This window comes from Carassius gibelio, chromosome B24, assembly GCF_023724105.1.
Source record: "Carassius gibelio isolate Cgi1373 ecotype wild population from Czech Republic chromosome B24, carGib1.2-hapl.c, whole genome shotgun sequence".
Taxonomy (NCBI): domain Eukaryota; kingdom Metazoa; phylum Chordata; class Actinopteri; order Cypriniformes; family Cyprinidae; genus Carassius; species Carassius gibelio.
The window spans coordinates 17,187,103-17,213,336 of record NC_068419.1 but is presented as its reverse complement, the minus strand read 5'-3'; the positions used below and the strand labels follow the sequence as shown (position 1 = coordinate 17,213,336).

Genomic DNA, 26,234 nt, shown 5'->3' with positions numbered 1-26,234 from the left:
CAACAGAGTCGGTGTTTCAAACGCCAATACAGACCATAATATGAAAGCAAAAAAAAAAAAAAAATAGAAAATGGATACAATTCCTTCAGGGTGATGTTTTGTTGTTTCTGAGAACCAAAAGAAGAAAAAATGCCTTGGTCCTAAAGCTCTGTGTGACTCTTTGTCAGTGTTGCAGCAAAAATCACTTTGCTCCATGATTTCTTAAGAGGTTTTCATGGGAGACGTGTCAGTTACTATAACTTTCACTTCCAGTGCATGACATGTCCTTACTCTGAGTGCCAACCGTCCAATTAGCCTCAAACACTTTGAGTTGCTTTGAGCAATATCCCAAGGATTGGCTGGTTTGCATCATGAGCCGCTGCTGATGTGATCTTTCTCCTCTGATGGCCATGAAAAAGTACATTTTAGTATTATTATTATTATTATTATTATTATTGTTATTATTATTATTATTATTATTATTATTATTATTATTGATTTATGATTGTGAAACTTGTGTGTTAAATAAATTAAATGCACAAAGACTGAAGTAGTATACGTCTTTGGTTCTTTTAATTGTGATGATTTTTGATCACATTTAACAAAAACCCACCTCAACTCAACAAATTAGAATACTTCATAAGACGAATAAAATAAAAATAAAAAATAAAATATTTTTAGTGGATTGTTGGCCTTCTGGAAAGTTTGTTCATTTACTGTATATGTACTCAATACTTGGTAGGGTCTCCTTTTGCATTAATTACTGCCTCAATTCGGCTGGAAGCCAAGGTTTCTTTGACAGTGATCTTCAGCTCATCTGCATTTTTCAGCTTCTTCAAAAAGATGGTCAGCATAAGTAAGCATGAAGTGCTCCAAGATTTCTTGGTAAACGGGTGCATTGACTTTGGTTTTCAAAAAACACAGTGGACCAACACCAGCAGATGACATTGACCCCAAATCATCACAGACTGTGGAAACTTAACACTGGACTTCAAGAAACTTGAGCTATGAGCTTCTCCACCCTTCCTCCAGACTCTAGGACCTTGGTTTCCAAATGAAATACAAAACTTGCTCTCATCTGAAAAAGGATTTGGACCACTGGGCAACAATCCAGTTCTTCTTCTCCTTAGCCCAGGTTAGACGCCTCCGACGTTGTCTGTGGTTCAGTAAATTCTTCAACACGTCTGTGTGCGGTGACTCTTGATGTCTTGACCCCAGCTTCAGTCCATTCCTTGTGAAGTTCACTCAAATTCTTGAATTGATTTTGCTTGACAATCCTCATAGGACTGTGGTTCTCAGTGGTTTTTGCATCGTTTTCTTCTACAGTTTTTTTTTTTTTTCTCCATCCACTCAACTTTCTGTTTACATGCATGGATACAGCACTCTGTGAACAGCCAGCTTCTTTGGTAATGAATGTTTGTGTCGTAACCTCCTTGTGAAGGGTGTCAATGATTGTCTTCTGGACAACTGTCAGATCAGCAGTATTCCCCATGATTGTCTAGCCTCGTGAAACAAACTGAGAGACCATTTTGAAGGATCATGAAGCCTTTGCAGGTGTTTTGAGTTGATTAGCTGATTGGCATGTCACCATATTCTAATTTTTTGAGAATTGGTGGGTTTTTGTTAAATGTGTGCCTAAAATCATCACAATAAAAATAACCAAAGACTTAAACTACCACAATTTGAATTGAATTACTGAAATAAACAAACTTTTCAACTCATTCTAATTCATTGAGATGCACTTGTAATCCATCACGTTTGATGTTTTGATGGTGGTCATTTTGATTAGTATTTCTTGAGCTGTCTCCGTGACTCCTGACCTCCCTCAGTGGGTTATAAGCCCTGCTCTCCATCTAAAGTACACCTGAATGAGACAGGGTTTAAGAGAAATCTGTCAAGTGCGCTGTTGTCACGTCCTGAATTCCTTTTTGCCAGAGCTGCATTGAGAGATGCAGAATATATCACTTTATTGGCCAAATATCATGAAATCATCACCTCCAAGGTCACCCGAGAGAAAAGCTGAGGTTTCTCTATTCTAATCTCTCTCCACGAATAGCAATAAAGGAGTCTATGAATATTCTGAGCGTGTATGGAAGTGTGTGTGTGTGTGTGTGCCTGGAGCCAATGATAGTTCCAGTGTGCCGAAGGGGAACAAATGATGATTTCACCTTTTTCTGAGGATGAAGTGAGCAGCGCTCTGATCAGATAAAAGACAGAACATCCTCAGAGTTGAGCGGCAGCGGCACTGAGGGATAAGTGACATTAAACAGGAAAGTTTAGGTCACTGGAGGCCAGGAGAATGAATGGAAGGAAATACGGATGCATGGACGGATGAATAGATAGACAGGAAGATGAAGTGATGGGATTAAGCTCTGAGCTCAGTTTGATAGCAGTCAACGATGGGCCATGCTCAACAAGAATAGCTCTGTAATACCTGGAGAAAGCTTATCATTAGCATTTCCATTCATCCACTGGACACTTCACTGTAGTGAGTGTCCTGAGCTGTGACATCAGGAGAAATATGCCAGCATTTCACTCTTTAAAGAGTCACCAACAAAATTATATACTAGCAAAACATAGCTACTTCACCGGGGAAAATAAAAAATGTAATAATTTTCTGCCAGCACATTGATATTCTTAAATATTTGTAAGTTATTTTTAGCTTTAAATCCTATAGCGCTTTAAACAAAATACATTGTGTCAAAGCAATTAAACAGCCATAGGCGTAAATCGCGGGGGGGTTGGGGGGGTCCGGCTGTTAGTGAGTATAACAGGCGTTTTAAACAGGCGTTTACCTAGCTTGTTTAACGTCTTACACACACCCATAGTGTACACGCATACAAGTACGTTAGATTAGACCAGTGCGGGTGCGCATTTAGATTTTCCCGCGTTCACTATGATTTAGTCGGTTTCAGTGGTGGCTCGTCGGAGGCAGGGGAGGCACAGTTTCCCCCCAATTTTGAGGTGAATATGAGGAAGATTTAATGTAAATAAAATTCACTATTCATTTCAGTTCATGTCTCAGAATGTATATATTTTTGTTTGTAATTTCACTGTTGAAATACCATTACATGAAAGCTCCGCTTCTCTATCGCGAATGTACCGAATCTGCTGATGTAATTACAACCGCTAAGTAAGAGAAGGGGAGGCCAGGAGAACCAATCAGCATCGAGTGTTCACTTTCAGCGCTGAGGAGGGTTGAGAAAAGTAACATCATAGAGGAGGCTAGCCTCACTTCTGGAATATCAACCAACCATCATAGAGAAATAAATTAGATGCTATTAGTTTGAACCTGGTTTTATACAGTCTATGGTTGAACGTCTCCCGGAGTGGCTGGGCTGATAATTTACCAAGTATTTATAATGAGTAGCGATACTGAATATATTTTCTTTACGGTTTCTGACTAAAGCTGCCAAAAACCCATTTAAAGTGGTTAAGCAAATAATAATAGCAATTGGCAGGGATCCCTAGACCAATACAATTAGTTTGCCTCCTCTATTTTAAAATTCACGAGCCGCCACTGGTCGGTTTATTTCATTTAATATAGTTAATCTAATATAACATCACACTAAGAGTGCAGTTGTTCTCCAGATATTAGCATAACAAATGTGATTTAGATTTTTATGAAAAAAAAAAAAAATGAATAAACAAGAAGTTAATATTAAGTGCATTTTATGCACCATAATGCCAGTTTTAGCTCTATTTCACCAACGAAAGAAGTTGAAAACTAAGCTACAGCAGTAACAGCACTAATTGCGTCTTTGAGAAACACACTGAGGAGCTGTTTCCTAACTCAATGAATCCACTTTTTTTTTTTTTTTGTTTCCCCCGTCTTTCACAGAAGTTCAAATTCCATTGTATTTTGTTGTTGTCAATTTAGTCAGCTTTTTCATTGAACCAAAAAGAAACATTGAGAAGAAGGATAATGGAGTGGTCTGTTGCATGCAATAGTAAGGCTTTGCTCTCTGTACACATATCCTTACGTACAATTTTGCAAGTTTTATTGGTGTCCCCTTCAAAACTTGCTCGTGAGAAATGTTATGTTTATTGTCCCCCCCCCCCCCCAACATTTAGATGAGATTTCCGCCCCTGTGAGCAGCATTAATTAGGAAAACAGTGTGTCAATAATGCAAAATGATAGTTCAAGGCAGTTCATCATTGGATTCAGTGATGTCATCTCTGTTCAGTTAAATAGTGTCTGTGCATTTATTTGCAATCAATTCAATGATATCACTGTAGATGAAGTGACCCCAACTAAGCAAGCCAGAGGTGACAGCGGCAAGGAACCAAAACTCCATCGGTGACAGAATGGAGAAAAAAAACCTTGGGAGAAACCAGGCTCAGTTGGGGTCAGTTCTCCTCTGACCAGACGAAACCAGTAGTTCAATTCCAGGCTGCAGCAAAGTCAGATTGTGCAGAAGAATCATCTGTTTCCTGTGGTCTTGTCCTGGTGGTCCTCTGTGACAAGGTCTTTACAGGGGATCTGTATCTGGGGCTCTAGTTGTTCTGGTCTCCGCTGTCTTTCAGAGATGTAGAGGTCCTTTCTAGGTCCTGATCCACCATCTGGTCTGGATATGTACTGGATCCGGGTGCAGTGACCCTCATATATCAGTTTATGTGAGTATATGTGTATTCCTACAAAGACTCAACTAAATTACAACAATGACAAACCGTGGTTCACTGCAAAACTTAGACAGCTCCGTCAGGCCAAAGAAGATGCTTATGTGAAGGGGGACAATGTCCTGTATAAACTGGCTAAATACACACTGGAAAAAGAGATCAAAGTGGCAAAGAGGAATTATTCTGAAAAAATAAGGACTCAGTTCAATTCCAACGACTCCGCATCAGTGTGGAAAAGTCTAAAGAAGATCACCAATTACAAGACACCACCCCCCAGCACTGTGGAGAATCAACGACTGGCAGACGATCTGAACGAGTTTTACTGCAGGTTTGAAAGAACACCCATCACCTGCCCTGAATGCCTCCCCACACAACCATTCACACCATTCACAACTCCTGCAACCAGCCCTGAATGCCTCTCCAAACAACCGTTCACACCACTCACAACTCCTGGAACCCGCCCTGAACACCTCTCCAATCAAGCACTCTCACCATTCACACGTCCTGCATCCCCCCTCTCAGGTGGGGCACCTGCAATTCAGATCAGCGAGGATGCGGTGCGCCAGGTCTTCCTGAAGCAGAAAAGGAAAAAAGCACCAGGCCCAGATTGTGTTACACAGCCTGTCTGAAATCCTGTGCTGACCAGCTGGCCCCCATCTTCACACAGATCTTCAACAGATCGCTGGAGCTGTGCGAAGTCCCTTCATGCTTCAAACGCTCCACCATCATCCCCATCCCAAAGAAATCCAAAATTACAGGACTAAATGACTACAGGTCTGTGGCTCTAACATCTGTAGTCATGAAGTCATTTGAAAAACTGGTACTGACCCACCTGAAGGACATCACTGGACCCTTACTGGATCCTCTTCAGTTTGCCTACAGAGCAAACAGGTCTGTGGACGATGCAGTAAACATCGGACTGCATTATGTTCTGCAACACCTGGACAGACCGGGAACTTGCGGGGATGTGAGGATCATGTCTGTGGACTTCAGCTCGGCCTTCAACACGATCATCCCAAACCTCCTCCTGCCCAAACTAAATCTGCTCTCCGTGCCCACCTCCATCTGCCAGTGGATCAACAGCTTCCTGACAGACAGGCAGCAGCTAGTGAGGCTGGGAAAATACACATCCAGCACCCGTACAATCAGCACCGGAGCTTCCCAGGGCTGCGTTCTCTCCCCACTGCTCTTCTCCCTCTACACTAATGATTGCACGTCTAAGGACCCCTCTGTCAAGCTCCTGAAGTTTGCAGACGACACCACACTCATCGGCCTCATTCAGGACGGTGACGAGTCTGCTTACAGACAAGAGGTTGAGCAGCTGGCTGTCTAGTGCACTCTCAACAACCTGGAGCTTAACACGCTCAAAACAGTGGAGATGATCATGGACTTCAGGAGAAACCCCCCTGCACTCCCCCCACTCACCATCATGAACAGCACTGTGACTGCAGTAGAGTCATTCAGGTTCCTGGGCACCACCATCTCTCAAGACCTGAAGTGGGACATTCACATTGACTCCATCGTAAAAAAGGCCCAGCAAAGGTTGTACTTTCTCCGCCAGCTGAGGAAGTTTAACCTGCCACAGGAGCTGCTGAAACAGTTCTACTCCACCATCATTGAATCCATCCTCTGCACTTCAGTAACTGTCTGGTTCAGCTCAGCTTCTAAATCTGACCTCAGAAGACTACAGAGGGTAGTCCGGACTGCTGAGCAAATCATCGGTACAACCCTCCCATCTATTCAAGAACTTTACTTATCCAGAGTGAGCAAAAGGGCTGTTAAAATCACTCTGGACCCCTCACATCCAGCACACTCCCTCTTTGAACTGTTGCCATCTGGTCGACGCTACAGAGCACTGAGCACTAGAACGACCAGACACAGGACCAGTTTCTTCCCTCAGGCAATCCATCTAATGAACAGCTGATGATAACTGTGGAACACACTACACTATTTATATTTATATACACATACACTTATTTATCTAACACACATACTTAACGTACACTTACATTTTTTGCAAATAATATACATGTACATACATAAATACTCATTGTAATATACCTGCCATACATTTTCATTTGTATATTGTCATTCCACCTATTTGTATTTTTTTGTATTTTTTATTCCTTATTGTGTTTTTTGTTCTGTCGCTGTTCCGTTGCACTGCAGAGCTTCTGTCACGAAAACAAATTCCTCGTATCTGTGAACATACCTGGCAATAAAGCTCATTCTGATTCTGATTCTCTGATCTGGACACAGACTGGATCTGGTGGTTACGGTGACCTCGGAACAAGAGAGAAACAGACTAATATTAGCGTAGATGCCATTCTTCTAATGATGTAGCAAGTACATAGGGTGTTATGGGAAGTGTTCCCGGTTCCGGTTTACCTAATTAATGCAGCCTAAAAATCGTTTAACGGATTTGGATATTAAAAGCATATTATTATTTATGTGTATGCCAGGTTAAAGAGATGGGTCTTTAATCTAGATTTAAACTGCAAGAGTATGTCTGCCTCCCGAACAATGTTAGGTAGGTTATTCCAGAGTTTAGACGCCAAATAGGAAAAGGATCTGCCGCCCGCAGTTGATTTTGATATTCTAGATATTATCAAATTGACTGAGTTTTGAGAAAACAGTGGATGTGGGGGATTATAATGTAACAAAAGCTCAGAGGTGCAGAAGCATTCAGGGCTTTATAAGTAATAATCAAGTTTTTAAAATCAATGTGATCTATTCATCAGAATACATGACTTTTAAAAAGCCATCAGACTTAATGCATTTAATAAATTCATAAGATTAATGTTTCCCCCCTTTTTTATTTAATAATAACTAGTTAAGTTAAGCAATAAATGGAGCCTAACTGTAAAGTGTTACCCTTTCTTCTTTCTTTTTTCATTTCCCTTCATCTAAATGTTATGATATATAAACTACTGTTAGAAAGTTTGGGATCATTACTTAATATCGAAAAAAAAAAAAAAAATCTATTGTGCTCACCAAGGCTGCATTTATTTGTTCAGTAATAAATAGTAAAATAATCAGTAAAATAGTGGTTAGAGAGTTTGACTTTTAACCCTAAGGTTGTGGGTTTGAGTCTCGGGCCGACAATACCTCGACTGAGGTGCCCTTAAGAGAGGCACCGCACCCCAACTGCTCCCCGGGTGCCCACTGCTCCGGGTGTGTGTTCACAGTGTGTGTGTGTGTGTGTGTTCACTGCTGTGTGTGTGCCCTCTGGATGGGGTGAATGCAGAGCACAAATTCTGAAATGGGTCACCATACTTGGCTGTTTGTCATGTCACTTTTTTAAAAACTTAAACACTTTTTGTGTTGTATAATCACAGGATAACACATGATCTTTAGGAATCATTCTAATATGCTGATTTGGTGCTCAAGAAACATTTATGATTTCTATCAATGTTGAAAACAGTTGTGCTGCACTTTATTATTTGTGGAAACTGTGATACATTTTTTATTTTATTTTTTTGGATTCACAGATGAATAAATAACTGCAGCGGACATAAATTATTTCTATATGTTGTCAGATTCTATATGTCTATAAGATTGTTTGCCTTTAATATGAATTTTTCACTGTGATATTGATTCCAGCTTTTCTCCTTTTTAATAATTGAGATATGTTCTGAAACTGCATGTGACTTTTTTTTGGTAGGATAAAAATTCATAAAGCAGAAGAGTTAAAATCCACAAATTGTGTTATGTCTTCCAGAACAAGAATACAATAAAACTTGTGTTTTTGGCTGCAGGCATCTATTGTGTACTGTATGACAATACAGTTGAGAGTGTCAATAAAATCAGATGACTAATTGGCTTATGCATATTATTTGCATATGAATTGTTGCACTCAGTAATCAGGACTGTCAATTGAGGAATAAGCAGCGGTCTTATCATTCAGACGAGCTTGATGCCTCGCGCGTGTGTGTGTGTGTTGTAATTTGTGCAATATGAATCATATATTTATTGTTGCAGTATGTTGTCACTGATGCTTCTCGGAGCTGTTTTGGTTTGTCGCTATCAAACCCACCATAACAAAACTGATTTCATGTGCTGTGTTTCCCTCTGGTTGAAAATGAATATTCAGTGTGGATACTGTTTGAATGAAAATTATACCTTTTAATAATATATGAGCAGTATTTTGCATTACCCACCAATTACTGCTGGGTGATAAATTATGAGACTTATTATGGAATCAGTTTTTCAGTTCACATTGTTTATCATGTCAGCGTAACTGTGCAGCTGTGAGGAGAGAACTACGTCTTTCCAAGCAGTTTGTCTGTTTTCACTTGAACATGAAACTTCTGTGTACGACACACATTCACACACACAAACACACACTACATTACCACCACCTATCTCTCAAATGGACCACTGACACCATCTTCAATCTCAGTTAGGAGTGTCAATGGTCCATTTGACAGATAGGTGGCGGTAATGCACTTATAAATCTGCGATCAGCCATAAAGCAAGAAGAAGAAGATGATGCCTCACTCACCTGCTTGAGAATGTGGTCATTTAAACAACAGTACATCTTATTAATTGCAATTAATACACAATTTAAGTGTCCAATAACATTAAATTCAGTTCACACTTAAGTACATGGTATAATATATCCATAATGTGCTCTTTTTAAAAAAAAAAAGTATGCTCTAGTGTATCTCCTTTTCACAACGGATAGATTCAGATCAATACAACAGATGAATGATTTCCAGAAAGAAAGCAGAATTAGAGAGTAATGTGTGTGTGTGATTGAGTGAGTGACACCTGATCTGGATGGAGTATGAGAGAAGCTGAACGTTCGTGACTCTCTTGATTTATGTTTGATTTCACTATATTTACCGCGGGGAGATCCATCCTATCACCCGCACATCAGATGAGGACGCTGGGTAATAACAGACGGGAGATAAAAAGCCCTTCATGATGTGACTGGGGCTGTGAAGCTCACTCCGCCGAGAGGCCTCTGGACGGGCCTGATATTACTGTCTTAAACACACAGCAGAAGTGTAATGCGAGAGAGAGAAGCGAAGTGCGGTGCTTAGAAACTGGACTTCATCAGCTCTTCTTTACCTTCAGATCTTCAGATGAAATCTGGGAAGCAAATTCCACTGCTGTGTTTAGTTTTTATTTTAGAGCTTCAAAGGAGAATTTTAGATGTTGTTGTGAGCAAAAGCAGGCGGTCAGTGCCTCTAGAGACACATGAATAAACCACAGAATTCTCAATCTGCAATATGGCAGCCGGTCATATTGTTTTTCCATACATATCACTGTAAAGGCTGTCTGCAGAGATATTGATACATCAAAACATCACACCTTAATCCACAGTAGAGACATGCACTCAGTGTTCAGTTAAGATGACAATTTCACCAAAGCTAGAATGCAAGTGAATATTTACTGAGCTTTTGTTATTCGGTTGTAAGCTTATTTCAAGAAAATGTTGGGTTTTTGTTTTGCGTGTAATACTGCAAAGTGTGTGCTGTCTACTGTACGTTGGTGGCCAGACGGAGCTCAGAAAAGATCAAAATCATGTGTCAATAAATCAATACAAGATAATTGCAACTTTTCCCCCAAAACAAATCTGTTATTTTACTCCTTGCAATTCTGAGTTTGTCTCACATTTAAGACTTTTTTTTTTTTTTTTTTACTTAAAATTGCATGATAGAAAAAGTCAGAAAAGTCAAAACAAAATAAAATTGCGATAAGTAAACTCTGAATTGCAAGAAAGTTTACATCTCTGAACATTTACAATTACCTTTTGATTATCTTTTCATATTGTGGGGGAGAAAATGGACTGCAAAATGTAAACTCATAATTGAGAAAAAGAAAACAAATCTGAATTGTGACTTTAAAAAGTTTTTTTTTTTTTTTTTTTTTTTTTTTTATGTTGTATTATGTGGCAGAGATGGGTTTCTGTAACAACATATCTGCCAATTAATTTCACAATCAGCACAATACTATAACATAACTATAATAAATATAACAAACACATACACATACACACACACACACACTAATAATACTATTACGATGTATTTATAATGCATACTAAAAATGTTCATGTCTTTTTTGTTTCTTTGTAAGTAATTTGTAAACCAGCCAGTGACCAATCAAAACTAATTAATGAGAATTAATGGCTGACAAATCAGAGCCTCAGTATGACAGGAGACCGAGCCCCTGCTGGCAGATGCTGTAACTGCACCTGCTGGGGCAAGATGGTGTTCTCTCCTTTCACAGCTATTCAGAAGAGACTGCATTAAAACCACCTTCAACATTACAAACTGTAGTCCTAGTTCATTTTCAGATCAGGTAATTCGCACTACAGACATATTAATGCTTCTTTTGAAACAGAGAAACATCTGTGACGATCACTATAAAAAAAATAATAATAATAATAATAATAATGCATTTGCTTTTATGTCAACACGTCGAGAAGTCACGAGAAAAAAGACCTAATAAAAAAATGTATTAAGGATCAAATCCAAATATGATTTGCGAGAGGACAAAAACAATACAATCTAGATGTTTTCATCTTTTCTCTGATGAGGAAGCAAAAATCAAAAGGAATGAAAATAATTTGCCTGATTTCCGCATCTGAGCTCATTCAAATGACTGTGACTAACGAATTCAGACAAGGCAGTTCCTAGCCTGCGTTCCCCATCAATCTTCCCAATCCGCTCGGAATAATTCACTTGCTCTGTCCTACTGGGAATCACAGTGCCATTAAGTGATGTAGAATAAACCTCTTGGGCATCTGTGCCAAGCTCCAATCTCCTTTATCGCTTTCTGTTTCCTGACAAAAATAAGACACAGATTTTAATCACTCACTTCTTTGAAGGAACTTCAGAGGATTTAAACATTATTAGCTGGAAACATGGCCCGCAGTGCATGTGTGCAACCGCGTTTGGGACAGGAATCAAACTTATAATTAAAGCAGAGAGAAAAATCTGTCTGGAAGAGCAGAGGACTGTCGTTTGTCTAATGACTTCTTCGGTACATGTGAAGCTCTGAATGTTTTTTTGTAGCCGTTCTGAGACGAGAATAAACCAGAGAGCAGCGATCTCTGATTATGAAACAAAATCAACAAAGTTTGAGAAGAAGGGAGAGCTTCCCTCAAGAGTCTAATGCCCTGAAATGATGATACGTTAGATCATTAGTAGTTCCAGCATGAAGTATGAGCGCGTGATAAGACATCTCTCGACAGATTCGGAAAATAGATTGTTCCTGCTTCATCTTCATTTAAATGAGCTAATCAATTGCAATCAATTTCAGTGATGTTCATTTGTCAAAACTGCATCTACATTTAGATCTTGCAACCAGAAACAGACTTATGTAATTTTCTAACATGAACCATTGTCATAATTATGTAATTTATGTATATAAATGAAATGTTATATGCTTTCAACAAGATAAAAAAGAGGTAACATTGTTGTTGAATGTTTTGTATATTTTTTTTTAAGCATTACATAATAAGAGTGGATTTGCATACAATGAAAAATAGTGTAGAAACTCCAAGAAACAATTTCTTAAAGAGAAAAAAAGGCAAGTTATATTAAATTTATGTGAAATTTTGAAGTAGAAAGACTGAAACTGTATTTTTCTTGTTTTACATTACTAAAAATAATGTTTTAGAAAATATAGTAAAAACTTGTTTACATCTATATGGTTTCACATTTGTTATAAAATCATTAGAAGTTTATTTGCATTAAATGTATTTATGGGGGGGAGCCACTGGGCATTGGCCTTGTTGAGGTCTAGAAATAAAAGATTTGATTTAAAGCCAAAAGTGGTATCAAATCTGAAGAAAGTTTATTTATTTATTTATTTATTATTTTTCTGCGTCTATTTCCAATGCCTCTGGTAAGATTGGAGTCTTGTGGGGTTCCAACGCCTGAAATGTAACAAGATTCTGAGTTGCATTTGGAAAGTATTTTCACATCACCAAAACTTTGAACAACACACTATTTCCCTCTACCCCAAAACTGGCAGCTTTCCAAAGGAAAAAAGTTATTCAAAAACCTATTTGCCAAAAGTGTGTCAAATATAAAACTCCCTTCTTATCACAAAAAAAAAAAAAAAAAAAAAAAAAAAAAGTCGAAGATGCTATAGAAAGGCATTCCGGCCTCATCTTTCTCTGTGAGATCAAAAAAGGACTTAGGGATACAAAGTTGGCGGCTCCACGCCGAAACACTCTCGGGCCAGTTTGTGTGTCAAAAACACATTTCCAATAGGAAGACTGAGAAACCCTACTTGTTATTCATCTCGCAGTTCCTTTGTAAAACTCCAGTCATCTGGAATATGAAGAATTAATAAGCAAGGTTCTGTCTGTGGGCTTGACGAGTTTAAGCAGAGTGAACTGAATTTTTCATTGCTCCGAGTTCTCACCTCTCAAACTGACATGCTTTTGATTCCTCAGAACATCCGCCGTTTACAAAATGACTGTGATTTAATAGCAAAATACTGTAAAAATGCTACAGTAAAAACCTATTTACTTGCTTAACAGGAAGTTCCCCTACTATATACAATGAAAACGGTATAGGACAGTGGACATTAAATCCAATTCTATGGTAATATACAGCTTTTGGAAGTAAAAATAATGCATAATTTACAGTGGAAAACTATAAATTTACATTCCCAGAATTCCCATTACTACATTGCACATTTATTTTTTTATTTTATTTATTTTTTTGAAAACTTGAAATAACTTTAATTACATCTAATGTTGTTAAATTAATGTTTGTTGGGTTATTCAGTTTCATGCGTGTTGCCATGATGGAGTTTGTGTGAATGACACTGTGAACTTTCTATCTATCTATCTATCTATCTATCTATCTATCTATCTATCTATCTATCTATCTATCTATCTATCTGTCTGTCTGTCTGTCTGTCTGTCTGTCTGTCTGTCTGTCTGTCTGTCTGTCTGTCTGTCTGTCTGTCTGTCTGTCTGTCTGTCTGTCTATCTATCTATCTATCTATCTATCTCTCTGTCTGTCTGTCTGTCTGTCTGCCTGTATGTCTATCTATCTATCTATCTATCTATCTATCTATCTATCTATCTATCTATCTATCTATCTATCTATCTATCTATCTATATATTCACATGTATTTGCATGTCTATATTTATATTCAGATAATTTATACTACAGTATAAATATATGTAACATTTAGTTTTCCTGAAATATACATGCATGTGTGTATTTATATATACTAAATAAATATGCACAGCACACATGAGTATATTATTGAAACAAAACTTTTATTATGTATGCATTTAATCATTTGACAGCACTGTTTTTAACGGTAAAATTCTGTCAACCACAACTGCCAGGTTTTAACTGTAAATATGTATGTTTTTATTTATTTTTTTATTTTTTTTGGTGTGTGTGTGTGATTAGCATTGGTGACTCCTCTCCAAGCGCTCTTGCCATGTTTGCATGGATTTTCCATAAAAGACTCATTTTTAAGCTCTGGGCCTGTGCCGTCAAACAGAGACATGTGAAATGAGTTTCCCTGCAATACTTCTTCAGCCGGCTGTTGTGTTTGCCTCTCCGCTCTCTCTGTAAATGATGATACTTCCCTCTTTGCTTATACTAGGGCGGGACAGGAGCGTTGTGTTTTGAGGGCTTTTTATAACCACCTTTCCCCTCGCATTTCCAAAATGATGGATTGGAGACCACGGTGGTGAATTTCCCTGACTCCAGGAATCCATCACTTCACTCGCTGTTTTCTTTCCTCCATGGCCTCTCACTGTACAGCAACGAGCAAAACTGGTGAAACGAATGTATTTCCATTCTGAAGGAGTGGGTGATTTACACGCTTTATCAGAAGCTGGTAAGGTGCTGCAGACGCCCAGCTGATTCACCAGAGTCTGAGGGAATGGATTCTTGTTGAGTTGGAACAATAAATGGTTCTCTGCGGTAGAAAAGAAGGGATGTTTTACAGACAACAGAGACTTGATGAACAGATTTTAATTTGATGGCCCTGCCTGTCTCCTCACGTGGCAGATTTCTTGAGTTTGCTGATTGCTAGTTTTCAGCATCAAACCAAATTGTTTTTTGTTTTGTTTTTTCGAGTTTTTTATGCTGCAGTCCAATTTTAATTTGATTAGATGAATAGACACAAATACAAACATTCATGAGCCAATTAGGAGGTTATTTTAAAAGTTATTGGTTTGAATCAGTCTGACGAATTCTTGAACAACAAATTCTGTCGGAGCACTTACTGAATCAAGACTCCAGTGGAATCTGAGCTCCTTTGAGAAAACCAAAATAACGACATGGCTTAGTGCAATTAGCAATTTGTGAGGACGACTGAATTAATCATATATATGTGCTATATACTGTAAGGGAAACAGGTCAATTTAGCTCAAAGGTAATCATTTAAGATTTTAAAGGGGATTTGAACAGAATCACTGTTTCACGGCTGATCACTGAGACGCCCTGCGATTCACTGAACGAGCGGTTTAACATCAAATCTGCGCTGGATATTAATTTCCAAAGTATAGTGAAAACTCAGACTCGGAGACACAGCATTACAAAACTTAACTCAGAACACAAAACTCTCAGTAGAAAAGACAAGAAACTATAGTAAAAGAACAGAAGTAAAGTTTGACGAGACTAGGTGGTGTTTATTCTCATCTTGGCTGAGTAGCATAAGATAATCCTATGTTATCTTATCAAGCACGTGGTCCGAATTTTTTCCCACTCTTGCAGGGTATAATTTTGGACATGATTCCTATAACAAGAATATAATACATTTGACAAATAACTGATGGTCAGGACTGCAAGCAGATTCAAGCACAAACATGCTAAACATGAATATGAATTCTTAAGCTATTCAATGGTAATTAAATGGCATACACAATAAGCGATTAGAAACATGATTTCATAAATGATATGGAGTTAAGCAATGGACTGATATTCCTTTAGAAGGATTTTTGAGTTCATTTTGGTGCATCTACAGTACAGTACATCTATAAAAGACTGCCATTTCTCTGCCATTCTCTGATATAAAGATGTTCTGTGGAGACTAGAGGTTAAAAGGTCCCCTTAGGAATTTCAGTCTGGTTCTGCTAGGTGGGGGGGGGGGGAGCTCAATCCAAGGATCTTGTTTATTACTCTCATGGGTTTATATGTGATGGTCAGGCTGTGCATCTCTTTGACCATCAATCTTGATTACTTGCCCCAAATTTGACAATCTCTTCTCCGAATTGAAATTGTCAATAATTGTTCTAGTGGTGTTAATGTTGAAAGCTGTTCTGTGAAAGAGCTGGTTGGTTGGTTATCTTGCTTCAGACTGTGGTGCTGGGAGTTGATTTACAACCTTCTGTTGGCTTTCTGTGGAATTCGTCTCATGTTTCAACCATGCTCCTAAACGAATCTTTAATTAGTCTGGTTCGGTCTGATACGCTACAATACTGTATTTCAAAGTGAAGTTTGCCATTTTATAATAATGATGATGATGATGATGATTTTAATTGTAGTCTCTGTATTTTACTCTCGTATGAGCCACATTCACTGACACACCAAAACTAAAGAGGAAAACAGATGAATATAATATATCGTCAGATTTATGAACTATGACTCTTTTCATGGATTCATCAGATTAATCTGCTATCCACAGATATGCATTTAATGAGTAAATGTGTTTCAAACCCTTAGGTCATCCATGCCTGTTTATTTTATATTTTGTAGAGACTGTGATGCAGTTTTAATTCAGGCCCTGCAAACCAAACAGAATCTTTTGTTTCTACTTTTTACATATTGGTTTTGACTAAATGCTCATACATTATGGCAAGAAAGACCTGTTTCTGATGAATGCTCAATGTGGAGAAATGTGGAGCTGTAAGGCTTTGGAAAGCATCGAGCTCTCAGCGCCTGCAGCAACAGAAGTTGGAATCAAGCAAAACCCTGATGGCGAGACAATCTGGGAAAACATTTTAATCAGCAGCAGAGAAGCAAAGAAAGAGGAAAACAGAGTTTAGCATATTCTTGGCCCATGTTTAGGGTCTGTAAACCGTTTCCATTTGTCTGTAAAAAAAAAAAAAAAAAAAAAAAAAAAAAAAAACACGTAATCAATCATTTAATGAACATGGCTTATATTGTGGAAAAGAAGTGGGCTTTGTACTGAACGTGTATTTGTAGTGTAATTCAAACAATAAACATTAAAAAACAACAACTTTACTTGCAAGTCTAATACGAATGAAATAAAAAAAAATACTTAAGTTTAAAGAGAACTTGCTTAACACATAAGTAAAAAAAAAAAAAAATATATTAAAGTGCACTTTGCAATTATATCAAATTAAATGTTTTATTTAGTAAATTTTAAATCAAGTTTAAAATAATAATCAATTTGTCTTAATTTCATAGGGCACTTTTTAAAAAGTGGTATTAAAAACTAAGTACACTTAAGTGACCTTTTATTTCATTGATATATTTTGTCCAAGTGCATTTTTTCAAATGCACATTCAATACGATAAAGCACACTTACTCAGAACTGACAGTTTTGTGCATCTAACATTGCTCTAATGGTTGGTAAAAAAGTATGTTCTGTTAGCTTAACACATATAAAATAAGCGTTCCATATATTTAAATCATGGCCGGCCCAGGCTCTGTTGGTGCCCTAGGTGAGATTTTAGATAATCGTATCATCATTAGGGTTGCCAATTAACTTCGGCAATTGAAAGTAAGGGACGATTGTGATTCTTTACATTTTACTCTTTAAGAAAATAGTGTTTATTCTTGTATTATTGTAGAAAAAAAGAGTTTAATCTTAAAGGAAATAGGAGACAGACTAAGGGATGCCCCAAACATTTGTACTGGACCCCAATGTAGGCTGACTCCACATAGATAAAGAGTTCTCAGAAATGTGCTTAACCTATTTATGTACAGCTATTCTAAGAATAAATTTGAATGTCATAAAAAATAAAAAAATAAAAGCCATCAGCCTGAGTACATTTTACCAATATAACATTGGGACTGTAAAAATACTGTAAAATTACAAAATGGCATGAAATTTGAAAGCTAACAACTGAAAGGCTTTGAAATGTCAGTTTAAACAATGGCACGTAAAGTTTTTAACTAAAATACCGTTACAACCATATAGCCTTTGAAAGAAAATGCATTTTTTTCAATTAAAGAAAACTTAGAAAACATGTTTTTTTTTTTTGTTTTTTTTTTTTTTTAAACAGATTGAATGCCTTTCTGGAAGTTAGGCTCATGATCAATAAGTTGTTAGCATTCACCCCAAACATTATTTTAATCATTTTGATGAACAGTCAGTACTAATATTATGTTAATTAACTGTCAGAAATTATTTTGCTTAATATATAGGTGTAGGAGCGCACAAATGCAGTGGTGTAGTGGAGGGTATACACATGTGTTTTATATATATATATATATATATATATATATATATATATTTGCACTATATAGTATAGCCTATACATAAATTGTAAAATATAAATTTAAAGAAATGGATAGTTAAAAATAGGAGTAAAGCTGCACAATAATAGATCAAATTGATCGCAATTTTTTATTTTATTTTTTTTTGCTATCAAATAGAGATCATGATTCTCCCACAGATAACTAAACAAAATAGCTTGTCTACTAGAGGTTATGACAAAATGTTAATTGTTGCGGTCTATTTAATTTTATACATTTTAATTATTTATTGCAAAATCTGCACCTCTCTTGTGGCTAATATTAATTTCATAATGATCCTTACTTCAGTAAGTCAAGTAGCAGAAGTTACAGAAAGTGAAAATGTGCAAATACTATTGGCCCATTTTGGGTTGAACATGTCACTATGTGGGTTTACTTGGACACATTTTGCTTCCATCAGAATAAATTTATTCTGATTAACGAATCCGAGCGTAGTGTTTATGAACGCTAAATAAAGTGATCGGGTTGATATGCGGGTTTATACTGTATGTCACAGGCTTCTGATCGGATTTACTCTTTTGACGTGCACACTGGATGAATACACATAGTTTTCCGCTGTTGTCACTTACTTTTTTTTAAAAAAAGCACACCAGGGCCCATATTCATAAAGAATCCTCTCAGAAACTCTTAATTTATCTTAAAAACTTTTATGTAGGAGTCTTAGCTTAAGAGCAATTCGGGACAGATCGGAGAGCAACTCTGAGTAAGGAAAATACAAAAACGTTCATCTTAGTGAGGAGGCGGGGTTGACCCCGTTGCTATGTATGACACAATCTTTTGAAGACTGCTATTGGTTGGTTGTCCAAGAAGGGAAAAAAAGAGTAATTTTAAGTAAAGGCTCTATTCTAATTCTCACTTTGAATTTACATGCGTAATTTATCCTATTTGACCGTTCTCTCTCTCACACACACACAAACACACATTACACATTACTTTTTTTTATTTACCATGCTTGTAATTTCCTATAAGGTATTTAATTTTTGCTTAGAATGATAAAACTTGTTCCACTCTTTCCAGTTACAGTGATTGCTGTCCTATTTAAGTGGCGGTTTGAATGTTATTTCTGACCAAAATAAAAGATCTTGTGCAGTGCCCACCTGTCATTTTGTGCCCTAGGCCTGTGTCGCTAAAATTATTTTACTTAAGTACAATGACAATATAAAAATCCATTATGGAAAATCATGTTTCTTTTATAAAAATTGTGCATTCTTTCTCACACTGTATAAACTGGTCCTTATTCACTACATGAAAATATGCCTTTATACATTAGGAACGACTAAAACCCCTGTGCTAATTTATAGCCAGAGTCTCCAAAGGAGCCAGACATCAGGAAGAAAGATAGAAAGATGGAAACTTTAAGTGATCTGTTCTTGGCCATCGTGTTGTTGTTGTACTATTGAAATTCCTCTTTTGAACGACTGTGTCGAATTTCTTTAAATTGCAATTCGGTAAATTCCTCTTCCTGTCATTCCGATTCAAATTCCAATTCAACTTCCTGCGGTGCGTGACCATATCAATTCACAAACTCAAAGGGATCCCGGTTCGTAAATGGTGAATTTCTCCTGACCCTGTTGAGTGAAGCGGGAGAGAAAGTCATAGATATGAGTATGCATAGGGAATTAAGAGCCAATGAATTCAGTTCGCTGAGAACTCGTCCAATTTACAGTTTGAGTTTGTATCTTGCCACTTCTCGCACCTCTTTAGAATGTATCAGTACACTTCGGCTGTTCATTCTCTCATGATATCTGCTCTTGTTTAAAGCTTCTTCTCATCAGAAGAGCTTTATATTCCTGATGCGTGCCATCAGTGGAGGATGCTGTCACTACAACCAAAAGAAATCAGCACTGACAGGTCAACTGCATGGATATTGCGTAACAGATCTAGGTCATTGGGCCTGGTGATGTAGTCTTGTAAGACAGCTGAGTCATTCTCTGTCACGGATGTTTGTAGAGTTTTCCTCCAATGATTGAAGTGGTTTCGCTCACCTGACATCATTCTCAGCAGCAGGTCTTCTGCTGTCTCTCTTCCCCTCGTTATGGGCTTACTCTGGGGGAAATGCAAAATGAAGCAATCATCTCCGATGGAGCATATCACTCCGCAGATCCCAGATTAGCATGAAGCGTGTCGCTGTATTTATAAACACAGACAAAAGCCGAGATTAATGAGTCATCGAGGCGTCCCGCAGCGGGGGAAGCGAGTCTTTAGCACTGCTCCAGCGGCTTCTGCCACAGGCCACCAGACACTTCACGCTCCTCCAGCTCCTCTCCTGATGCGCTCCGCAGCACGATCACTTCAAACTGTCACCTGCTCCACTACAAGCTTCAGATCGTCAAGTACTTCAGGCACCCTTTAGTAAAGTCATATGAATATAGTATATAGGAGGTAGGCCTACAGTACAATTCTATACACCACAGATTCACGACTACTCGGATGCTGTCACAAATGCAATTATCCTCTAACAGCATATGCAGGAATTAAATAGATAAAGGATTTAAAGGGAATTCAACAAATTGAATATTTTATGAATTAATGAAATCCAAATATTTGCAATAAAATAAAATATGCACATTGGCATTTGCCTAAAGTTTGTCTCTTACGTTCACATTCAATTGCATTATTTTAATTATATAAATTATATAAGCTATTTTTTCCCCTCAAAACCCAGAAATTTGACAAATAAAATAAAATAAAACAAAATAATAACAAAACTAGTTACTAACCTACACTAACTAAATAACTGGGATAACTGGATAATGTTTACATTTCTATCATAAAACAATTCTTAAATAATAATTTGGCCATTTCAATCATTTTGACACTAATTTGACTGCTGAAAGAATACTTAAAATAAAAGAAAAAAGTTACAGTGAACCACAGGGACTGATGACTCAACTAATCAACTTAATTTTTAGCTAGTTGAAGTTTATCATCTGACTAATAAAAACAGTAATTTTGAATGAATTGATTAAATTAAATGATTCAGATTTCAAAACACTATTTACAAGAAAGAGAGCTTGGTTGTAGGGTTAAATGCACAATATAAGGTTGTATAATTTATATTCCTATATACTATATGTAATACATGCTAAGAAGCTACTTGTTGGAAAAACTGGCTAGTGGCTGGAAATGCTACAATGGTGGTAAACAGCTGAAGTACACTACTGAAAAATGTAGCACATCTTCATGGAAGGGCCAGTAAACAAAGTTAGAGAAAACAAAGACTGCCGAATGACGTATTTGAAGATTTAATAACACCTAATCCCAAATTATGCCAGAGAGAAGTTATGTTTTGTAAGATGAAGGTGAAACTCCTGATTCAAATTACCAGAGATCCTCACAGCCTTGATTGCTGTCTTCTCTGATTAGACCCTGTGTTTTGACCCTGATTGCACCTTGAGAAGTTTGATAGGCTGCAGAAAAGTAATGCTTCATGTGCACACATAATCATTTGAAAAACAATGTTGACAATGTGAACATTGTCAATACATTTCTAGCACATGAACTGATGTTCACTGATGCCTAGCAACCTTTCTCTTCTGTGTTGTTCGGAAAAGAAAAGAGTTACAATTAGAACTAACTTCAGTGTGACAAATAACATGTATTCTGTCCAAGCACAATAAGTGTTTTCCATGTGAATCTACATTTGAACATAAAAAAAAAAAAAATGTGCATCTCCATATGTTTGACTTTTCCAATATAGTAAACATGTTAAGTACCACACCCTGTACACCATTGTACTTTGATGTTGAGTGCTTTGGGTACAAACACAAGTCATGATAAAAGAGCTCAAACACAAGCAAGTTATAATGGCATGTTTGCTTCAGCAAATTATTTTTTTTTTACATCATGCTTGCTTTTGTTATGAATATATTCGGTAAATTGTATGTGGCATGATACAGTATTAGTCTCTTAGCAGCACTCATCAACATTTCATTTCTGAGATGCTGCAATTCAATATATTTAAATGGAAGCTTTAGCATAAGTTCTGCCAGGAAGACTCAATTGTTAGCGTCACCTATTACCTTTTCAATCGTCCAATCACGTTCTAATAATAGAAGTATAAAAGAACCTGTGCTTACACTTGTCTGAGTTTGCAGATGCTGAACACGTCACTCAGTTGCTCGCGTTCAGTTGCCGACCAAAAAAAAAAAAAAAAAAAAAAAATGTCTCAAAACTCGCAATACATTTGTGATTACTCCGACTCCGACAATGAAATCGTCCCGCCATCTCCTGTTACCGCTCGCCGAAGTTCGCGTTTACAATGCCGCACTTCACCATGGGCTCAGTGGTCTTCGGAAAATATATACAAAGCTCTCGAAAACGCCGGAATACCAATAAGCCAAGGTCTCTCAAGAGAAGATATACTTTCCCTCGCCTATAACATGCTAGGCTATCCCCCGGTTCCTACCCAAACAACTCCAAAACCTTCAACATCGACAACTCAGACAAAACAATCCGGAAGGAAAAGAACGGCTAAATCATCTTCACCCGTTCCCGCAAAAAGAACATCACAACTTGCCAGAGCTCCGTCTCCACCTCAATGCATCGAATCCACCGATACAAATCTCCATCTCATCTCTGCTGTTCAAAATCTCTCCAAAACAGTCAAAGAACTACAATCAAAAATGACTAACCTCGAACATTCTTTTACCAGTTCCCACTCAAGTACAGATCCGGCAATACACTCCTCAGCTATTCCACAATCTCGTCCTCCTCCTTCTGGAATTAGTAACTATCAGAGCATGCCATCGACTTCAGCTTCCTCGCCACCTTCTCAGCTCACTGTCCAGACGCCTTTTCAAAATGTCTCCGCTTCACCGGCTTCCTCAAACTTCAACCTTTCCACAGCAACTCCAGCACAAGCATTCGGTAGGCGTTTTGTTCCACCAGCCGCCGCAACAGTGTCTAACCATTTAAGAAGCAATATCATCCAAGGTAAGGACATCAATCTTGCTACCTTACTGCTTCCTTCGCCTGCTGCCGACAGGAAAATGGTCGACTGTGGTGACGTGGCAGTACTTCTTAAAACTTCCGATCCCCGTTTACAACGAAATCTCTCGTTTGGCGAATTCGTCATTGCATTCAGTATTTATAGAGACATTCTGTGTCAAACATACCCCGAGAGAAGGGAAGAGCTAGAATCTATCAATGATGGCGGACTTCAGTCAAAGATACGGGGGAACTCTATTTTACGAGTACCACAAGTCCTTCTCAGCAAAATCTGCCTCCTTTATCTCACTTTTTAATTCAAGACTAGACTGGTCAGTTACCGACACCGAACTGCTCGTCCGCCATTTCGGAGGCCAAAAGAGCTTAACATGCGCTATTTGCAGCGCTCACGGTCACAAGGCTTCATTTTGCCCTAAAGCGTTTGCTAGTAACGCTCCAGCCGCTGTCCACGGTCCTGAAAATGTAAGCCTCTCTTCAAACTCCAGAGGTCGCTCTACTACGGCAGAATTCAATAACGTAGCTCTATGTTTTCAATTTAATGAGGCCGTTTGTTCTTTTCCTAACTGCAAATTTGCTCATATTTGTAGTGTTTGCAAGGATCCACACCCGAAATCTGTTTGTCCACGCCGGTACAAACCTGCACCCCGAGGGAAAACCCTAATTCGGAAAAAATTTGAATAAACACCCATCTACTCCTATTAATATTCCCAACCTTTCAAGCTACCTCTCTTCTCACCCCGATCCGGTATTTGTTGATTATTTAATCACCGGTTTGTCCCAAGGGTTTCGGGTGGGTATCCTCTCTCCTCTTTCTGCCTCTTTTGTTGCAAAAAATTTGCAATCCGCAAGACAGGAACCTGAAGTGGTGTCAGTTCTTTTAGATAAAGAGGTTAATAAAGGATATGTTATCGGCCCCTTCACTTCTCCTCCTTTTTCTCCTTTTCGGATTAATGCCATCGGCATCGCAACTCGCAAATATTCCGGTAAAAAACGTCTAATCTTTGATATGTCTTCTCCACATTCCTCCAACATAGCTAGCGTTAACGAAAACATTCCCCTAACACCTTTTTCTCTTCATTACGCTACGGTGGATAACGCCATCCAGTTAATAAAATTAGCTGGTCCTGGCGCTTGGTTAGCCAAAGCTGACATTACCGACGCTTTTAAAATTATTCCAATTCACCCATCTGATTGGCCGTATTTTGGAGTGAAATGGAACTCAAAATTCTACTTCGCTGTGAGGCTGACGTTCGGTTGTAGAAGTAGCCCGCATATTTTCAACAGTCTCTCAGAAGCTCTGTGTTGGATTCAGCTATTTACGAATGGGGCCTACGCCAAATACAAACATACAGCTTGCTGGGTCATAAATAAATGTATGAATTGTTTCAATATCTTCTCCGAGTCTTTCTGGTAGAACTACCAGTGTAATGAAATTCTAGATTAATGTTCATTTGTTGCAAATAAAACTGAATGCTCATTTAGTGCCACTCACTGGACTTTTTACTTTGAAAGTATCATAAAACACACAAAAAGCAATGTACGATGATGTCATATTGCAGAAACCTAGCACACCCACGATCAGGTTTGCATTTCTCAAAAGCATTGTTGGTTAACTATTGTTGCAAATTCTGTCTTTACTAAAATAGTTCAATGTTTGGGTATATGGAGGACCAAACCTGCAGAAATTAAAAATAAATACATAAATGTAATAAAAGTAAAATAAATAATGATGTGATAAAAACAAAAATAGTTCATTTGTAATAAAATGTAACCCTGAATTTATATTTTTAAATTACCTTTTTCCTTAATATATTATTTTCTGTATTTATTTTATGTTTGTTTTTATTATTTTTGAGTCTTATTGACTTTCATTCATTGATTTCATTAGATTTATATTATATTTAATTTATGTATTTTTTCAAATGTATTTATTTATGCATTTATTATTTATTTTTTACACGTATTTATTTAATCCCACGTGTATTTATTTCTAGATTTATCTTATTTATACAACTGTAAAGTGTTAATCTACGAGTCAGGTATATTTAGTAATATTAATATTTACTCCATTTTGGTGTTTTCCAAAAGCTATAGTTCAAACAGAAATTCAAAAACTGCATTGCAAACTTGTGTTATCGAAACTACATCTCTTGACCTGTGGTTCGTGGTCCGTGATCGAGATTGCCTATGCCCATCCGATGGCAGGCCACCTGGGGGCCCAAAACACAATCCAGCACCTCCGCGTCCGATTCCACTGGCCGGGCCCTTTGAGCGGATTGGGATGGATTTGGTGGGGCCGCTGCCAAAGTCCGCCCTGCGGCATGAACACATCCTCATCATCGTATCGAAGATAAGCAGGACTGGGACCAGATGCTCCCCTACGTGCTCTTCAGTGTTAGTGAGATTCCTCAGGCCCCCACCATCTTTACTCCGTTTGAGCTGCTTTTTGGTCAACAACCCCGCCGTTTGCTTGACATTGCCCGAGAGGCCTGGGAACAACAGCTGTTGGTACACCAGACTACCATCAAACATGTGCGCGAGATGAGGGAGATGATCGACAGAGTTATGACCATCATCCGGGAGCACCTCATCAAGGCGCAACAGGTGCAGCAACGGCATTACAACCGGGTGGCCCAACCACGGGAGTTCCAGCGAGGAGACCACGTCCTGGTGCTGGTTCCCACAGCCGCCTGCAAGTTCTTGACCAGCTGGCAAGGTTCCTTTACAGTCACAGAAAAGGTTGGTCCCATCACGTACCATGTGAGGCAACATGGGAGAAGGAAAGGAGGATCAGCTCAACCACGTCAATCTTCTGAAGTGCTGGGTCGGGACCGGGCCCAGCTCTCGGCCTACACCAGCTCGACTCCCGTAGTTGTTGATATGGATCCCCAAGAAGTCGGAGCTGCAACACCTGGTCAGTCAGTTTCTGGATGTTTTCTCCCCCCAGCCTGGGTGGACCCACATCTTGTCCGCACACCACCGGGGACCATCGTCCAGCAGCCGAAGGCTCGGCGACACGCCATCAAGGACGAGGTGCAGGAGATGCTGAGGTTAGGGGTAACTGACCATTGCGCAGCCCATGGTCCAGCCCCATCGTAATCGTTCCGAAGCCCGACGGCACCTTCTGCTTCTGTAACGACTTCCGCCACCTGAATGAAGTCTCCGAGTTTGATTGTTACCCAATGCCTTGCGTCGACGAGTTGTTGGACCATTTGGGAAGGGCCCGGTTCATCTCCTCTC

General features: G+C 38.3%; 1 protein-coding gene across 1 annotated transcript in view; it reads right to left on the bottom strand.

Moving 5' to 3' along the window:
• Positions 1-25,526, bottom strand: part of LOC128013109 (V-set and transmembrane domain-containing protein 2A-like) — a 117,009-nt gene extending 91,483 nt beyond the window's left edge. The window contains exon 1 of the mRNA XM_052595821.1: positions 25,232-25,526. Coding sequence (XP_052451781.1) covers positions 25,232-25,526 — 295 coding nt within the window. The remainder of the gene's footprint in view (positions 1-25,231) is intronic.
• Between the last annotated feature and the right edge of the window lie 708 nt (positions 25,527-26,234).